We start from the raw sequence: 16,939 nt of genomic DNA, 5'->3' as shown, positions 1-16,939 counted from the left end.
ATATATATATATATATATATATATATATATATATATTAGACATTACATATGTTATGAAAAAAGTTAATGAAACTGTTTATTTAATAAATCCAAAACAAATGCATAATGTTTTTTCCTAGGTGATTTTTTAAGAAATAATATATTGGAAATAAATTAGTACAAAAAAGGGACATTTAAAATATATTTATATATTTACCTTATATTAAAAATGTACAGTATTTACAAATAAAAAATATATATGGATCATATAGTTACACTATAATGTATTCTTTATCATATATTAATAATACATGGTTGTCGTATGGTATGTTTTTGAAAATGACTGTCACTCAGTCTTCTTGTCTTTAAAGGCCCCACAGAAGACAAGGTGAAGTTCTATTTTTGGTTTCTCTTCCAACTTTGTGTCGCAAGCCCCACCTCTGTGCCTCAGCCTCCGTGCCTGAAAGGATGTGACTGCCGCAGCATGTTCAAATTCATCAACTGCTCAAGTTCTTCCTTCACCTTCATCCCAAACGCCACACCCTCGGACACAGAACACCTTGATTTATCCCGAAACAACCTGACAACTATTCCAGTCAGGGCCTTCTGGCCCCTCTGGAGGCTGAAGGTACTCCTAATGAATGACAACAACATCAACCACATGGCAGACTGAGCGTTTCTCTTCCCTCCAGTGCATTCAAAAGCTGGATTTGAGCTGAAACAAGCTGGCTGCTCTTGGTAATAGATTTTCCATTGGTCTCAATTCTCTGAGGGAACTAGTGTTGTCAGAAAACAAACTGAAGGCCTTGCTTAGCAACAGCCTCCTACACCTAGAGAACCTGGAGATGCTCAATATCAGAGGCAACAGGATCAGCTTTATCGAGAATGGGCTTTCCACAGCTCCGGAGGCTGACTCTACAGGACAACAACATGACCGCCCTTGCTGCCGAAGCTGGAGGTCCTAAACCTGCAGAGCAATCAGATCAACAGCACTGATATCGGGGTCTTCACCTCCTTGACCAGCTTGTCTTTACTCAACCTGGTCCACAACCATCTGGAGAACATCAAACTCAAGACGTTCCCCAGCATACAGACCTATGGGACTCATATTGTGCTGGCCAGTAATTGTTATTATTATTATTATTTATTTCTTAGCAGACGCCCTTATCCACTTACAAGATATCACATTATTTTTTATATACAATTACCCATTTATACAGTTGGGTTTTTACTGGAGCAATCTAGGTAAAGTACCTTGCTCGAGGGTACAGCAGCAGTGTCCCCCACTAGGGATTGAACCCACAACCCTCCGGTCAAGAGTCCAGAGCTCTAACCACTACTCCACACTGCTGCCCAGTAATCCCTGGCATTGTGACTGTGACCTCCAGAGGGTCTTCAGAAAGCTCCAGAGTGTCCAGCGGCTCATTCTGGATGACTATTTCAACATGACGTGCACAGAGCCTCCTCAGCTGAATGGCTACAAGCTGGATGACGTGGATAATAGGCTGTGCTCGGAGAGACCGTGGCGGTGCTGATCATCACTTTCACTGTCATTGTGACTGTAGTGGCTGCCATTGTCATGGCGGAGAGGAACAGGAAGAAAAGCACTGGCAAGCACTGGAGTGAGGAGAATGACATGCCTTACAGCTCCCAGGACTAGGAGCAGACAGACAGAAATGGACAGATACAATTTCTTTGTATTTAATGGTGATTATATCCCTGTCTGAAATTAATCTTCATGCCTTTAAACACGATAGACAGCCAGCTCTCTGGGGATCTGCATTCTTGTCCACAACCCCTATTGCTATTCAAAAATAAAGGGATAATAGCATTTTGTGACTGTTGCAGTCGATTTTTGAACAAGGGAGTTCAATTATTAACAAGGAACACGCCCAAGCAATGACATTACACTATTATACTATACTACTAAGTTATTTATATTTTTACCTTTGTCTGAAATAATCATTGTAGTTCACTGAGTGGATTTTTTAAGAGCAGGGATCAATCATCATTAGAAGTGTTTCATCAGCAAGCAAAACAGGTGTCATTAATTAGTGTCATTTCAGCTGTGCTATATTTACCATTCCATTATTGAGTAATAACAGAATGGTTGGCTGCCCTCCATAGAAAACAATGGGAGAACAGTAGTATAATCTACAATGTTCTATAGTGTTCAATGTACTCCAAATTGTCATTAGCACATTTTATTTTCAGAAAGGAAAATCGCATCCAATATAGTTACTCAACCAGAAGTAAAAAACAATGGCATTAATTTTGACATTTGACATTTAATTTTGAGACTTGCAAGTAGTCTTATGTTATATAGTCTTAAGTAGTCTTATGGGCAGCAGTGTGGAGTAGTAGTTAGGGCTCTGGACTGGGTTGTGGGTTCAATCCCCAGTGGGGGACACTGCTGTTGTACCCTTGAGCAAGGTACTTTACCTAGATTGCTCCAGTAATAACCCAACTGTATAAATGGGTAATTGTATGTAAAAATAATGTGATATGTGAAATAATGTATAATGTGATATGTTGTAACAATTGTAAGTCGCCCTGGATAAGGGCGTCTGCTAAGAAATAAATAAATAATAATAATGTTGTTTTTTTATTATTATTTTTTTATTATTCATTTTAAATAATTAATTGTGTTACAAATCCTTCAAAAAAATATCCGCTAATGATAATTTGGAGTAAATGGCTTTGAGAATATAGTCCAATGTGTTGTAATTCTTTATTGACTAATTTGGTATGGGTATGAAATATCACAGATATCTTAACTAATGTTTTCTGCTTGTGTTTACATTCACTCTCTGAATCATTTTCGGTTTCAGTAATCACATCGTGGTGGCTGTGAAGTTTATAGCGCCTCTAAGGGTGCAGTATGGCTCTCAAACATCTCCAGTACAACTGGTGCATCAGAGTGTTGCCATTAGCTCTGTCACCAGCGGTATTTCTTATTAATGCTACATTTTCTAAAGTGTGAACTTAAGCCCTATTGACAAAGCTTCAACTTGTGAGGTGTTTGAAGAATGTTTATAAAGCATGTTTGATGTTTCTGAAACTGCTCTCTTGCTTCTTTAACAACACCCACACAGTCCCATGAATATCAAACTGTATTTTTTTTATATAAAACAGACTCTGAAAAACCAACCAACCTTCTTTACCAAACAATTCATACAAAACAGAGAAACAAGTGTGAACATGCTAACCTTTAATTATATAACCATGCCTATGTGTTGGGTTCAAGTTTTGGAAAATGAGATTTAGCGCTGAAGTACCCTGTCCACACATCCGCCATCTTTATCGAATTACTTACAGGGCCTAAATACAGTACATACACCAAAACCATAAATAAGTATTTTAACAGTAAGACTTAAAAAACACTTTGAGAATAAGTAGGCAATCTTGCTTGTCTCTATTTGCTTTGTTGACAGTTTCCTCCAAAACCATTCATACAGTTCAAACTTATTTAAAACATTAAAAAGCTTCAAATTCCCTTATTGCAAAAGTGTCGTTATGAAATGAAGAGCCGGCACCATTTAATTCATCACTATTTTGGTTAAAGTTTCCTTTTTTTGCTGTCAGTACACTGCTGTGCACTCTGTAACAGTAGATGGTGCTTGTACTACTAATGTAAAGAAACTCTAGCCTGATCTTGCCTCAGACAAGCTAAAAGCAGATCAAAGCAAAGTAGGGGCAGATTTAGAGAAATTATAAAAACTCAAAACTGGAGCAACAGAACACCAAACATCTCAGAATAATTGAAAACATTAGTGCAGAGGACTTGAGTCAAGCCACTTGATAATTGACTTCTGAAATTGTTGAATGTTGAATGTTGATGTATTGGTGACATGTGGTCTAGGACAGTTACACAGGCAATTTCAAGAGAAAAAGAAGTCTCCATCTTGTGGCCATCAACAACATTTCTTAACCAGTGTAGTGAGACCCCCTGACATAGTGTTAGTATTGTAGATATGAACACAAACTCTATGCACTTTAACAATGTTGTACAATAAGATATTAGAGCTTATAAATTCAGTAAACAGCTGTAAAACTTCAAAGTATGCCATGATGTTGCCAATGCACCTTCTCCAGGGACCACTGGCTTTAGTTTAATGTGGTATTGCATGGAACAATTCAGATGTCTTCCTAACTTGGAAGCATGACGGCGCTGTAACAAGAGAATTATGCGGTTATTGATTAAAGGAAAATTGTGAACAAATATTTTAAAAAGAAAAACAAAAGGGCATGTTGAAACAGCATGTGAAAGTTGATATGTAAACATATTTGGACATGTTTATATAATTAGAGCTTGTTAATTAACCTACTGTGACTTCTAGCCTGAATTCAAACTTCAATATGAGGGGATGAGAGGAACAAAGTGCGTAATCAAACCCACTTGGCTAGCACAAAGGAAAATCTTTTATTTAGAGTGCCTATGTTTTTTATCCTTTTTCCCCAATTTACAATGGCCAAGAAAATGAAAGATCAGTGGCGGAGTGCATGAATTACCCTTATAAAAGTTTACCCCATTAAATTTCCATGGTAATGTTAAAGTTATCCTATGCTTTTCCCATGATTATACTATTCATTTACCATAGTGTACCATGTTATTAAATATAATAATATGCATACCGCTCTGTGCTTTACCATGCTTTCACTATGCTTTACTACACCTTTACTATATTAATGCAGCGCTTGCTAGCAATGCAACTCTCCCTTTATTATCCAAAGTTGACTTAATCTTGGCCTTTGCCTCTCACCTCTCTCTCGATTTCCTTGCTCTCACTGAAACCTGGCACTCTCCTGATAACACTGTAACTCCTGCTTCCCTATCCTCTCTCTACATCCTGTCCTATACTCTGTGTCTCACTGGATGGGGAGGTTGAACTGGTCTTCTCCTCTCTCCCTCATTACTATTTTCTGTCCCCTCTGACTTCTCCTCACACTCTTTGAACACCTTTAAATTTCACGCTGTCCAACTAACCTCTCCCTGTCATCTCCTGCTAATTGTACTGTACCGTCCCCCTGGACCTCTCGCTCACTTTCCAAATGAACTCGACTATCTCCTCTCCTCCCTCCCCTCTCTGTCTACCCCAACTGTCCTGTTGGGTGATTTCAATATCCAACTCTCCAACCCCACCCACTCTGCCAGATTCCTTCCTCTCCTTCACTCCTTCAATTTCTCCGTCCATCCCTCTTACCCACAAAGCTGGCTGTCAACTGGATCTCATCTTCTCCAGGGCCTGCTGCCCCTCCACCCTCTCTGTCACCCCTCTGGACCTCTCTGATCACTATTTCATATCTTTTTCACTGTCACCTCCCGCTGTAACCTCCACTCTCTCTCTCCCTCTGTCCTCTCGACTCCTTCTCCCAACTCTCTATAGACTCTGCTACTTCCACCCTCTTCTCCTCCCTCACCTCCTACCTCGACTCCCTCTGTCCCCTCACCTTTTGACCTGCCCGCCCCTCCCCTCCCCAACCCTGGCTCTCCTCTGTGCACCGCGCAGCAAGAACAGAACTGCGCTCTGCTGAAAAGAAATGAAGAGAACCAAACTCCCTGCTTCCCTAGACCTCTACCGCTCCCTCTCTCCTCCTTCTCCTCTACTCTCTCCTCTGCTAAGCACTCCTATTTCCAATCTATTATCCAATCCTCCACTAACAACCCCCGGAAATGATCCTCTACCTTCTCCTTCCTCCTCAATCCTCCCCCCCTCCCCTCCTCCCTCCTCTATCCTCTATCTCTTCTGATGACTTTGCCTATTTCTTCTCCTCTAAAATCTCTGATATCCGCAAACTCTTTAACACCTCTTCCTCCCCCAACCCAACACCCTCTGTCTCCTTACTAACTCACCCTCCTTCTCCTCCTTCTCTCCCCTCTCAGACTGACCTCTCCTCCCTCCTCCAGGGTCACAAACCCACCATGTGCGTCCTGGACCCCTTCCCCACTCACCTCTTTCAAGCTGCGGCTCCTGCTCTACTCACCTTCATCTCAACACCTCTCCTCTCTGGCCTCTTTCCCTCTGTCTCAAACAAGCCTCTATCACCCCCCCTCCTCAAAAAATCTACACTCGACCCCACCTCCCTCCAGAACTACCGTCCTGTTTCCCTCTTACCCTTCCTCTCTACTCCACTGAATCTGCTCTCCTGTCTGTCACTGCCTTTCTCTCCTCTGTCCTAATTCTCCTTGACCTCTGCTGCCTTTGACACTGTTGATTACTCTATTCTCCTATCCTCTCTTGTTGACCTGGGTATCTCCAGCACTGCTCTGGCCTGGTTCTACCTCTCTGACCGCTGCATTTCATACGAAGAATCCAACTCTTCCTCACCAACTACTCCACGCAACTCCTCGTCCTGGTACTCTCCCGCTTAGACTACTGCAATGGAGTAGTGGTTAGGGCTCTGGACTCTTGACCAGAGGATTGTGGGTTCAATCCCCAGTGGGGGACACTGCTGTTGTACCCTTGAGCAAGGTACTTTACCTAGATTGCTCCAGTAAAAACCCAACTGTATAAATGGGTAATTGTATGTAGAAATAATGTGATATCTGTATAATGTGAAATAATGTATAATGTGATATCTTGTAACAATTGTAAGTCGCCCTGGATAAGGGCGTCTGCTAAGAAATAAATAATAATAATAATAATAATAATTCCCTCCTGGCCAGAATCCCACGCTACTCCCACTGCTCCGCTCACTCCACTGCCTCCCGATCACCGCTCGCATCCAGTTCAAGACTCTTGCACCCAGTTACCTCCTGACCCTCATCTCTCCCTACACCCCCACTCGAACTCTCCACTCCGCCTGCACTAGAAGACTGGCTCCTTTACGCTCCCCTGCCTCCAGAGCCCGCTCCTTCTCCACCCTTGCCCCGCAGTGGTGGAATGACCTTCCTACGGGTGTCAGGACTGCCCAGTCCCTGACCACCTTCCAGTGCCTCCTCAAGACACACCTCTTCAGACAACACCTTTAAAACTCAACTCTTCCCTTCTGGACAATATAGCACTCTGCCTTTAATGCACTTTAACTTACACTCATCTGCTCCCTATTTTACTGTATTTAATCCTGCACTTAACCCAATCTGTAGTATTTTGTATTTCACCTGCACTCGTATCTAACCCTGATGTAACTATCAACATTGTTATCTACTCTTGAACTGCCCTGATTTCAAATCGTACTGTGTTTTGTATTTGCTCTTATTAGGACTGAAGTCATTGTATTTCATATCTTGCTCTTAATTGTACTGTAATTCTTGGTATGTACTGTTTGTATACAACTGTAAGTTGCCCTGGGTAAGGAGTCTGCTAAGAAATTAATAATAATAATAATAATAATAATAATAATAATAATAATAATAATAATAATAATAATCCACAGCTGAGATCGGCCACAGCCAGGACCTGAACCTGAATTCCTCTGATTTTATTAAAGGCTTATGAGATGCTTGCAAACACAATGTTATATTTGATGAATGCCCTTCTTTGTTTGATATTGTCATAGAACAGGGGAAAACAATCATACAGCAGTCTTGTAGTATGTGCTTAAATACTGGATATGATACATGGAAACAGACACATAGACACACCAGAAACCAGTTCTGTATTTGCACTGACCATTTTATTAATGATCTTAATACAAGCAGACAGTCTTCCAAAGCTTATCTGCTAGCTATGCTTTCCATTCCTAATCACATTAAAGGGACATACGTTTCAGCCAAATTCTAGCTTGAATTAAATTTGCTACAAAGTTATAATGTACCAGTAATATAAAATTAGGCATTTATGCATTGTCAGTAACACTGTTGTGACACTATCCTTGTGACAAGGATACATTGCAAGCTCAATTGTCATTCATTTCAGTCTTAAAACATTCAACAAGTGCTTGGCATAAGGTACCAAGGTTATCAGCACACACTCCTAATCTGTTTACATGACCTTGCCTGGCCAACACATCAACACTGGAAATGCAATACGTTGCAAACCAAAGCCATGAGATGAAGGGCAAATAAAGTGTCTGCATATACAGAGGTGCTTGAAACATTCATAACATAGCAACAATCCACTAGTGTGTTAAACACAGAACAGTGAGACTAATATAATACCAGATGCAATTTCTTCTTGTCTAATTAGACCAACATTTTGATAAGAAGTGTCTTATGCCATTGAACACAGCTGGCTTAACGGTGAAGGAAGGCAATGCAAATATAGAAACAGACTAAAAAAAGGTTCTATTTATCGGTAAAGGTGGCCAGCAACGTTAGAAAATAAACCGTCAGATTAATCTTGCTAATTCTACACGTGACTTAAAACATAAGGCAAGGGAAAATAGCATTTTTAAACTTTCCAACACCACTCCAAAGCATTCTTAATATCACCTATCATGTCAGCTATGTGTGATGGCCTGACTTCTCATATAAATGTTTCTTTTTTAGAATGGCTGCATTTCTTAGAGATGTAGAAAAATGTACAGTGCAATCCCTACATATTTTTTTTGCTTATTGACCGCAAACTGGAAAGATTTTAAGATATTATGGTGTACCACAGTTGCTGTAAACACCACAGAAATTAAAAACAACAATTTAAAACATAACAGCACCAGCCAGCCAAGGTTCAAACCAGGTCCAAAGGCATTACCATCTATTAAGCTTCATCAATAGGCTTGTATACAGGTTAAGGCAGGTGAAAGGGTTACAAGTCTGCAGTGCATTTTAACTAGAATGATTTATATATATATATATGGTGGGTGAGTTTGTTACTCATCTTCGTGGTGTTCAAAGAACTCATGGCAGCCGATGGTCACCATGGCGATGAAGGTCATGAACTCCTGAAAGTCACATTCCGAGTCAGGGTCAGTATCCAGGCTTTCCATTAAACTGTCCATCGTCGCCTGGTCTTTGATTTGCTGGAAGGAAACAGAATGGAGCTTTATTATACTGTATCCAGGTGAAGTGCTACACCTGCATCACACCTGTAGGGGGCAGATACCTTCAAATGAACAGGAAGTAATTTAGAAATATCTTAAAATAAACAGAGCTGTCTCAAAACAAATTACAGATGTCTCGAAAGGAATAGGATGTCATTTTGAGACCATAGGTGGCGCGTGAGTCTTTCGTTTGGGGAGGGTATTCCGCACTTTTCCCCCTGCATTTATTGAACCCACTCCATCTTGGTGAAGGAACTGGTGGAACCAGCAGCCATATTGCTAAAGGCCTTACAAAATGGGTTAATGGCTTAATTGTTTGGGTAATGAAGGACACCTGTGAGACATAGATAAAACAAGCAGATGAAGAACCATGGGGGATTGGAGAACAAAGATAAGAGACCAAACCTGAGGTAACAAAACTGAATGGATAGTTTGTTTCAGGGTAAGCAGAATTAGCCTGCCCCTGTTTAGTTTGGAGGAAAATAAGTGTTTAGTTTAGGTTTTGTTTTTCAAAAAATAAATACAACCCACGGAGGGTAACTATACTACTGTTGTCGGTGTTATGTTATTTAAACATACAGTGTTTAAATAACATAACACAGCAGTGTGGAGTAGTGGTTAGGGCTCTGGACTCTTGACCGGAGGGTTGTGGTTCAATCCCCAGTGGGGGACACTGCTGCTGTACCCTTGAGCAAGGTACTTTACCTAGATTGCTCCAGTAAAAAACCCAACTGTATAAATGGGTAATTGTATGAAAAAATAATGTGATATCTGTATAATGTGAAATAATGTATAATGTGATATCTTGTAACAATTGTAAGTCGCCCTGGATAAGGGCGTCTGCTAAGAAATAAATAATAATAATAATAATACCTGGTAGTGGGTGGAAGACTATAAAATACAGTCATAGAGAGCAACCAGAAGCAAGAAATCATCACAATATAAAATTAAGACTTGCATTATTTTTTTTTATTACTCTGTTACTAGAGTCTGAATACTAAGGTTCATTCATTGTGTTGAGTTTGAAAAATAGTTGGACTGATGGACACAAATAAAAGCTGTAAACCAGATTCATTCCCCTGCATCTTTTTGAGAAATGTACTGTATAATAATTTATAGTACAAAACAGAAAAGTTCACATTCTGACCCGAACCCGAGCCGCAGGTACCCGACCCAATGTAGGACTTTAGTTTAGACAACAAATACAACATTATACATATTTCCATTACATCTTTGGTCTATGTCTTGCCCTTCGAGGTACCCCTGCCCAAAGTTTAGTTTGCTGATAGTGGAGAGGCTGACTGTAGGGAAGCGAAAAAACGGGTGAAGGCTGGGGAGGAGGAGGAGAACTCTGACGTACAGCAGGACGAATGGATTGAGGTAATATATAAAGCCGAGCCGTTAGCATGTTCTGATAATAAGGGAGCCTAATATGCTTGATGTTTACAATTTTAATCTAGCTTAAAAGTGAGCTTCCTGCCTGAACCTCTGCATGGCTATCTGCAAAAGGCCAGACTTAACAGAATTATATTTTAAAGGGAAAAAGTAAAATACAAAATACACAGATCTGTATTTATTTTGAAAATTGTAATAGTTTGTGTTTAAATAAGGTGGTGGATACCTCACATTTACTAGTTTGCTGTTGTTTTTTTTTTATTTTATACTCTGACTTAATGTAGTTTCGGGATGTAAAAAAAATATTTTGTACATTAGAAATTACCAGAAAAATTCTGCTACTTTCAAAAGTTTTGAAAAATTAAATAAATAAATAAATAAATAAATACAAGCATGTCTATTTTAAAAAAGTAATGTATAAGAGAGTTTAACTAATAAATACAATTAATAATAATAATAAAAAAAACGTTTATACAGAGAAGACAAAGTTAAAATTATAGCTTAATATTTCCCATGTGTTATTACAAATCTATACATTTTGTTTCCGACATTTCTATTTTCAATGTTTACATTCTGGCAACAATTTTTCACTTTCACAAGATGTCTACCTCAAGTACTGTTTCTAGTACATAGGTGGGGTCTCCCATAGGCCCTACATCACTGTGCAACCAATATACTGTAACAAAATGAATGGGATGCTGCGGACAATGGCACCCTGATCTGAAAACAACTTGATAGTGAGCAGGTCGGTCTGTTTTTATAGAGCAAGGTAGTTTCATTTACCGTGTATGTATTGAAGACATGGAATGAGTTTTGTTTGCCTGATTAATTTGTTGCAACTGAGGCCACACATGCTGTGTGTCTCTGCTCCTTTTCTGTACTCCAATGCTGCTTCTGAGCGACTCAACATATAACCAGATAAGTAGATCGTATTTAATTTGATAGTTAAATCGTTGTTGCTGGGGTAACTATCCCTGCCTTTAACAATTATTTTGTAAACTGTGCTGGGCTTTGTTGAATTGCGAGGTTGATTAGAATTTTGTGTTAAGTATACGGCTCTAGGCCTACAGGATAGTATAACTTGGCAAACAGTGTCTTACAACGCCAACCATTCTAAGCGCCAGCCGTCTAAGGGCCACACATGCAAGGACAGTCTGAGCTGTGGCAGTCTAAGGGCCACACGTCCAAGGACAGTCTCAGCTGTGGCAGTCTAAGGGCCACATGTCCAAGGACAGTCTGAGCTGTGGCAGTCTAAGGGCCACACGTCCAAGGACAGTCTGAGCTGTGGCAGTCTAAGGGCCACACGTCCAAGGACAGTCTGAGTTGTGGCAGTCTAAGGGCCACAAGTCCAAGGACAGTCTGAGCTGTGGCAGTCTAAGGGCCACATGTCCAAGGGCAGTCTGAGCTGTGGCAGTCTAAGGGCCACACGTCCAAGGACAGTCTGAGCTGTGGCAGTCTAAGGGCCACATGTCCAAGGGCAGTCTGAGCTGTGGCAGTCTAAGGGCCACATGTCCAAGAACAGTCTGAGCTGTGGCAGTCTAAGGGTCACACGTCCAAGAACAGTCTGAGCTGTGGCAGTCTAAGGGCCACACGTCCAAGGACAGACTGAGCTGTGGCAGTCTAAGGGCCATATGTCCAAGGGCAGTCTGAGCTGTGGCAGTCCGAGCGAGGAAAGGTATAGCAAGGACCTTTTTCAGATCTCTCCCAGTGGTTACTAGAGGCCTCATTCCAACTCTTAACATTGGCAGTATTTAAGTAACATTACAAAGGTGGTGTTTTAATTAGATGCTCTACTGTTGTGATTAGTACCAGGTGAGTGTGGTTAAATTGAATAGAGGTTGATTTGTAATTTGATTGGTTTACACACAGCTTTTATCCATCTAGTTAGTATAATAGACAGCTAGCCTAGCTGAACCTAGCAGCGCTCTGGAAGACACCAACTACTACACAGGTCTGTACCCCCCCCCCCCCTCCCCACCGCTTCTGCTCCCACTACTGTACTTATCTGTCTCACCTGTCTTGCTATGACCGTCTCTCACATCCCTGTTACTCTGTCCCAACTCCCGTCCTCTCTCTGCCACTGCTCCCCTAACCCCTCTAACCTCATACCTCTGCCTCTCCCCTCCTCCCACTCTCTCCCGTCCTCTCTCTGCCACTGCTCCCCTAACCACTCTAACCTCATACCTCTGCCTCTCCCCTCCTCCCACTCTCTCCTGTCCTCTCTCTGCCACTGCTCCCCTAACCCCTCTAACCTCATAATAATAATAATAATAATAATAATAATAATAATAATAATAATCAGTACAGTGATTGAATTCATAGAGTAATAGTAAAATAGAAAGAACAATAGTAACAGGCTATAATACATTAGCATACTAAACAGGAATGTTGAATCTTTGAATCCTCTTGGTGGTATTTAACATTTCTAACATGCAGTTACTCACCCCTAGAAAGCTTGCTAACTCGTTATTGATCAGATCCTTCAGTTCACTCTTCTTCAGCTTGTGCTTGTCTCCCTCCTTTCCCGAATACTTGTGAAACACATCTATGATGGCTGCCATGGAGTTCTCTAAGTCAGACATTTGCAACGCAGGGTCCCAAATCTGAAAGAACATCCACAACTGTTAAACACTCAACAGTGCTAAATTTTATGTGAAGCATTTGTCATTGAATTAATGAACTTGAAGATATTTTGAAGATATTGAGCAAGAATTGAAATCTAAAAATGTAAAGAATTGGAGTAAATAGCTTTGAGAATGTGCCTTTATGTCAGTAAGCGGCACTCCAGCAATGCAAAAGCAAACTCAAAAACATACATAGACTGGCTGATCTAGTCTGTGTTTGTCATTTGAAGCTCTTTAATGTATAAAACAGTCAGCTACACTTCAAAATACATGTACATTAATGACACTGTAATTACCATAATGCATTTTTATTTCTTCATTGTGAGGATAACCAAGTCATAAAACGATGGTACCCGTATAACAGTTTACAGCAGTAAACAGTGATAAAAGCATAGCAAAGTGTAAAAAGTGTAATTGTTAAAGGTGTATAAAGCATGAGAATGCTGAGTCACTGGGAACTAAACAAAAATACACGGTTAATCCCAGTCACACACAGTATAACTGCAAAAATAGTGTACAAATATACTATAGTAAACTTCATACATGAATGAACAACATGGATTAAGCATGTAGTTATTTCCCCAGTAAAGCAATTGCAAAGTTGTAAAATGTATCTATATTCTGAAGTGTGTCCACTCTAAAGAAAAAAACGATTGTGAATAGGGAACACGGTTTAAAAAATGAATACAATAATTAAGTCATTAAATAAAATACAAGACAGGCAAATCAGTATTTAACACTTCTAAAACTACAAAAAAACAAAAACAAATGAAAACCGTCAAAAAGTTTATGCCAGGTTCCTCTTACCTCGCTGTAGCTGGCTTTGAAGTCTGCAGGGAATGAAGCACATAGAGCTGCGCACTGCCTTTTTATAGCTGAGGGAGTGGAGAGGTCCCCTACTGACTGTGTTGCAGCCTCACTGCAGCTTGGCCTGGCCAATGAGAAGCTGGAGATGAGGAGAGCTCTTCATTCAGTCTGACCCGGTGGCAGTGATTTCATTCTGCTGGATGTCAGCACAGATTCAGCACTTCTTTAAAGAGAGTTTCCTCTTCTGAGCAGCTCTGTATTAAGCTGACTGGATACTGACTATGCCACTTGTGAAGTTAATATGGTGCATTTTATTAGTCTACAGCATTGAAGTCTGGTGCATACAATAGCTTTGGAGGTAGTTTGACACTGTGGCTAATATATTATATTATGCCACATTTCCATCCGTAGCGGAATTTCAATGGACACGTCACTTGGTGCCTTAACACAGGGGATCCCAAACCGGGAGTCCGAGAAATGATACTAAACAAACTGAAAGCAATAGTAATTCTACTGGTACAAATGAACAACCTCTCTCACTAAAGTGATCAAAATCCAAATTTTGAAAATAAGACAGTGAGTATATTCAGTTAGGATTTGCTTGCATTACAAAGAAAGATGACCTAACCCTTGTAGTCAGGTTCTACTACCTTCTTGGAAAACTCAATTTCTGTGGATTCTTTGGGTGGGGGTTCTCAGTCATGGGGGGCCTTGAGCTAAGAGAGTTTGGGAACCCCTGCCTTGGAAGGCTTTACACTGCCTACTGACTTCAGCATCATGCGCGTCAGTGCCCTGCTCATTTCCTGTGCTGTTCATAAGCTTTACTTCTGCAATGTGATATAGTACACCCTTGCTCAGCAGTACCTGTAGCATTGGAATCAATTCATGCAGCATCTACATTGAGGGCATGCACAAATACAAACATATCAGGATCTTCATATTTCAGTCTGGTTTTGTCTAGATAACAAGATAACTAATGTACTATCTTAAGACATATATATATATATATATATATATATATATATATATATATATATATATATATATATATGTAGCTAGGTACTACTAACAAACACAAAGTGCTGTTGTTTTTTAACTTTCAAATTGATCCATAAGCACAGGATGACATCTGTACAGTGATTGGTTGATTTCTCATGCGTGATGTATAATTGAGATAATAAACGCTTCACCATATACTGTATCTTCTCCTAAAAGTTTGTAAGTATTCATTGTTCTGCTGGCTGTTGTACTTTATTTAAACCCTGTACTCTCAAAAAACTATAATAAACATTGAACAGTCGTAAAATTGGACTGATTCTGAGTTCCCCAGAGAGTCTAGTGTTAACTTTGTCCCGTAAGGTAATACAATAATCCGTCATGTATCCGTCCGTCACATAGCCACCCTTACTGTTTATCTGCCATGATCAAGCTCTTCAGTACAGTGTGTGTGAGTGAGTGAGTGAGTGAGTGAGTGAGTGAGTGAGTGAATGAGAGAGAACCAGGGTTGCATACCGAAGAGTGAGTAACCAAGTCAAAACCACCGACAGCCAGGTGAGTAGCCGTTTATTATTTAACAGAGAAGATTAGTTCAGATTGTAGATCCCTCCAAAGTTTTCATACAAAGTTTCTGTGTTGTATGTACTCTATGCACTACCATTGCTGGTAGTGTCACATGAGCTGTTCAGTGTGTTGATATGTAAATAAATTCTGCCTGCAGGGGGTATCAACTTCAACCTCTGTCTCGATCTCCTGCATGTCACTCAGCAACGAATGCACGCACCCACACGGCAGACGGCTACAAGCATTAATACCCTGAATCTTACTAAACAAGGGATTTAGGGAAAAAAGGCTGAATCTCAAAACAATAATTGTGTGAATATAGTCATTGTTATAGTTTTGTATAATGGTATTTAAAATAGGATTCATTTATCTGACTTTTTATATATCCGCCCTTACTCTGGTCCCACCACAGTCAGATATGCGACGGACTACTGTATCTCTAAATCTGATGATGGGGTAAAGCCATTACTTATTTTCACCCAGGTGTCCCAGGTTCAAACCCATGGATAATCTTTGATCTTACCATTTAGAAATATCTGGGTGATGATCAGCTGTTTTTGCTTTCTTCTTTAGCAGTACGTCATTGCAGGAGGTATAAAGAACACATTGCTTGTTTTCACTTTCTATTTGACAGTCTGCAGATGAATGTTGCTTCTGTCTGGCCAAGATATCTAGTGAAAAGGACTTGTTCATTAACATGCTGTGCCATCCATTTCCTTTGAAACCGAGTATTGTTCTAGAAAGGGTAGAACAACAAAGCTCTTGTCCAAATCCTGGTGGCTTAAAGCTACAGACAATCAGAATAAAACTCTCCAATGTATTGCATGACTATACAGTTTCAGAGACATCTATATGCAGCTATAAGAGGCTGTGTGGTCCAGTGGTTAAACAAAAGGGCTTGTAACCAGGAGGTCCCCGGTTCAAATCCCACCTCAGCCACTGACTCATTGTGTGATCCTGAGCAAGTCACTTAACCTCCTTGTGCTCCGTCTTTCAGGTGAGACGTAGTTGTAAGTGACTCTGCAGCTGATGCATAGTTCACACACCCTAGCCTCTGTAAGTCACCTTGGATAAAAAATGAATAATATATACATATTTAAGAACATAAGATCATAACAAACGAGAGGAAGCCATTCAGCCCATCTTGCTCGTTTGGTTGTTTGTAGCTTATTGATCCCAGAATCTCATCAAGCAGCTTCTTGAAGGATCCCAGGGTGTCAGCTTCAACAACATTACTGGGGAGTTGGTTCCAGACCCTCACAATTCTCTGTGTAAAAAAGTGCCTCCTATTTTCTGTTCTGAATGCCCCTTTATCTAATCTCCATTTGTGACCCCTGGTACTTTTTTCTTTTTTCAGGTCAAAGAAGTCCACTGGGTCGACATTGTCAATACCTTTTAGGATTTTGAATGTTTGAATCAGATCGCCGCGTAGTCTTTGTTCAAGACTGAATAGATTCAATTATTTTAGCCTGTCTGCATATGACATGCCTTTTAAACCCGGGATAATTCTGGTTGCTCTTCTTTGCACCCTTTCTAGAGCAGCAATATCCTTTTCGTAACGAGGTGACCAGAACTGAACACAATATTCTAGGTGAGGTCTTACTAATGCATTGTAAAGTTTTAACATTACTTCCCTTGATTTAAATTCAACA

At 40.2% G+C, this 16,939-nt stretch overlaps 1 protein-coding gene and 1 pseudogene across 1 annotated transcript; one reads left to right on the top strand and one right to left on the bottom strand.

The window, feature by feature from the left end:
- Positions 1–378: 378 nt before the first annotated feature.
- On the top strand, positions 379–1,477 carry LOC117426747 (insulin-like growth factor-binding protein complex acid labile subunit; annotated as a pseudogene).
- A 6,861-nt stretch (positions 1,478–8,338) lies between these two features.
- On the bottom strand, positions 8,339–13,875 carry LOC131735024 (protein S100-B-like). The gene is made up of 3 exons (XM_059021513.1): positions 13,728–13,875; positions 12,741–12,899; positions 8,339–8,880 (listed from the first exon to the last, which is right to left on the bottom strand). The coding sequence occupies exons 2-3, from the start codon at positions 12,876–12,878 to the stop codon at positions 8,731–8,733; spliced, it is 288 nt and encodes a 95-aa protein (XP_058877496.1). The 5' UTR covers positions 12,879–12,899; positions 13,728–13,875; the 3' UTR covers positions 8,339–8,730.
- Between the last annotated feature and the right edge of the window lie 3,064 nt (positions 13,876–16,939).

The sequence above is a fragment of the Acipenser ruthenus genome, unplaced genomic scaffold, assembly GCF_902713425.1.
Source record: "Acipenser ruthenus unplaced genomic scaffold, fAciRut3.2 maternal haplotype, whole genome shotgun sequence".
In the NCBI taxonomy this organism is placed as follows: domain Eukaryota; kingdom Metazoa; phylum Chordata; class Actinopteri; order Acipenseriformes; family Acipenseridae; genus Acipenser; species Acipenser ruthenus.
This window is presented reverse-complemented; position numbering and strand designations above follow the sequence as displayed.